The sequence below is a fragment of the Sinocyclocheilus anshuiensis genome, unplaced genomic scaffold (assembly GCF_001515605.1).
Source record: "Sinocyclocheilus anshuiensis isolate Anshui unplaced genomic scaffold, SAMN03320099.WGS_v1.1 scaffold1355, whole genome shotgun sequence".
Classification (NCBI taxonomy): Eukaryota; Metazoa; Chordata; class Actinopteri; order Cypriniformes; family Cyprinidae; genus Sinocyclocheilus; species Sinocyclocheilus anshuiensis.
The window spans coordinates 608,881-611,484 of record NW_015540070.1 but is presented as its reverse complement, the minus strand read 5'-3'; the positions used below and the strand labels follow the sequence as shown (position 1 = coordinate 611,484).

General features: G+C 37.3%; 1 protein-coding gene across 1 annotated transcript in view; it reads left to right on the top strand.

Annotated features, from left to right (window-relative positions):
- LOC107687179 (adenylate cyclase type 1-like) overlaps positions 1–2,604 on the top strand; it is a 49,174-nt gene that overhangs the window by 13,057 nt on the left and 33,513 nt on the right. The window contains exon 4 of the mRNA XM_016484407.1: positions 1,136–1,247. Coding sequence (XP_016339893.1) covers positions 1,136–1,247 — 112 coding nt within the window. The remainder of the gene's footprint in view (positions 1–1,135; positions 1,248–2,604) is intronic.

Genomic DNA, 2,604 nt, shown 5'->3' with positions numbered 1-2,604 from the left:
GCGCTCACCACATTCACTGCTGCAGTTTTAAAGGAACACACTCCAGACAGTTTCAAAGTTGTCCCTCGTCTGCGCTTCGATTAGTTTTCTCCTATTTTCCACACATGTTCCCGTCTTAAGCACCGCAGTCACGGATTTCGTCGCACACAGAACCGTTCACGTTTGAACTCTTGTGACTTGCTGCATGCTCTCATTCCAGTCCTCCACATTCATAACCCAGCAACGTCGGGTTACTTATTACTGATATCAACCCAAATTGGGTCAAATCAAGCCAGCTTCCTAACCCAACAGTCTCAACCGAGCGTTTGGATTGAAACAATTACCAGCGTGTTTTATATGTGTAGGCTATAAAAAAGTACACAGTGTATGTTTTTGCTAAATCGCTTGCAAATATACGATTGTTGTTAGGTCATACATACCACGTAATATTAGAATAGGTACCCCTTAGTTTCAAAATACTTACAGTAGAAATAATTTGTAATTTTACAGATTATTACTCCTTTATTCCTCAAACTTCGCATATTGTTCCCTTATATCTACACGGAGGTACTGAATAGGTACACTGTAATTACAAAAAAGTTACGCTGTAAATTCTGTTTACTTAATCTAAAGCGTTACCCACTTTTCTTAGAGTCGACTGGAAACTCACATTCAGATCTACCTTCATTCAATCAACCAACTCGTCGCCCTACTGTACTTTTTTTCGAGAACCCAAATGTTCACCACAATACAGTTATACAAGATCTGTCGCTATTTCTGTGTCATTGCATTTTTATTTAGTTTTTGTTAACAATAATAACACTACCAACATGATAATTGAATGATACAATGCTGAGTGTTTAATTAGACTACACTAACCAGCCAAACCTTGACCCCTCAGTTGGGTCAAACTCACGGTGAGCTAAGTACCCTGTGGACCCTTGGCCTGGGCTAATCTGAATGACTGTAATGTTTTCATGAAAAAGTCCAACAGATTCAGTAGACCCTATATACTGTATGTTCATTCAAAAACATGTTTCTGATAAAACGCTTTGATTGTGAGTCGTCCACATGCCGTTACAACGAACAGTGTAGGTGTAACACTGTAAGGTCTCATGTGGATCACCATAATCTGTTGTCCTCTTGTTCTGTGCAGCATCCTGTTTGCAGACATTGTGGGCTTTACCAGTCTAGCTTCACAGTGCACAGCCCAGGAGCTGGTCAAACTGCTGAACGAGCTCTTTGGGAAGTTTGATGAACTCGCTACAGTAAGTAATGCTATTGACGTGTGTGGAGAGAATCTTAAATCAGTGGCCATATGTGGTAACTTATATGATTGCTCACAGTCTGACTGCAATATGCTAATCAGCATTATAATTATAATCCCCATTAGTGGCCACAGCTTCTCATAGAGTCCCTCTGTGCACTACAGGAGAGAGGAGGCGCTTGAGTTGGAAACAGTATTATGCTATAGCATCGTAAAAATCACAGTGGACTCAAGACTTCTGACTGAGAAAAACTCAACATGAATTTACATGCACTACTGTTCATAAGTGACAGTCAAAACATTTAGAGTATAATGTTACAAAAGATTTCTATTTCACAGTTAAAGGCTGATCTTTTAAACTTTCTGTTCATCACAGAATCCTGAAAAAAGTCTTTGATGCTGAAAACTGCACATTTCAACTGCAGCTTTTACTAGAGGCTTTTGCATTATTTGGATATTTGTCATGCATTGTAATTATCAATCCTCCAATAAGTAAAACTGTGGTTTTCGCCTTTTTCGCCTTCATAATTTTCCGTTCTTCTAACAATTTCACGGCTCACTTTGTCTTTCTGTATCCCCAAATCAGCAAGTGTAAATCTCTGGCTAAATACAGTCTGTTCCAGAAAAAAGTAAAGCTTTTTGTGAAATGCAGCTCTCTGTCACAAAAGCTAAAACTTTTTTCCAAGTTTGACATTAGTTTGAAATTCAGACAACAGTTGGAAATGACTGGCACAGATGGTGTGTGTGTGTGTGTGCTATGACAGGGGGTTTCCCACAGTCTCCTCTTGCCCTGTGGTGCCAGATGGTGCATTTCTAATGAAATAGAGTAATCGATCTGTAGAGTTTCTTCTTTTCTGTCTTTCTGTTTGTCTTGCTCTCTTTAGTCTAAAGTGGTTTATTTTTCTGTTTAATCAATGTGGAGGGTCTAATCCTGATAATATATTTGCAAAAGGTTATGTATCAGCATCTGGGTGTGTTTCCACTTAACTATATTTTAGGGAAAAAAATGTGTAAATCTGACAAAGTGTCTCTTTTGGTCCCTTTGGTCACATGATCCTTCAGAAATTAGTCTAACATGCTGATTTGGAAGCATTTCTTATTATTATCAATATTGAATACATTTGTGCTGCTTGATATTTTTGTGGAAACTGATTTTTTTCAGGATTCTTTGATGAATAGAACATTTAAAATAACTGCATCAGATCTTTTGTAACATTATAAATGTCTTCAGTCACTTTTGATTCATTTAATGCATTCTTGATGAATAAAAGTATTTAATTTAAAAAATAAAATCTTACTGAGCCCAAACATTTTTATTTTAAAAGTGTAGAAAATTTAGTTTGGTTTTAAAGTTAAGG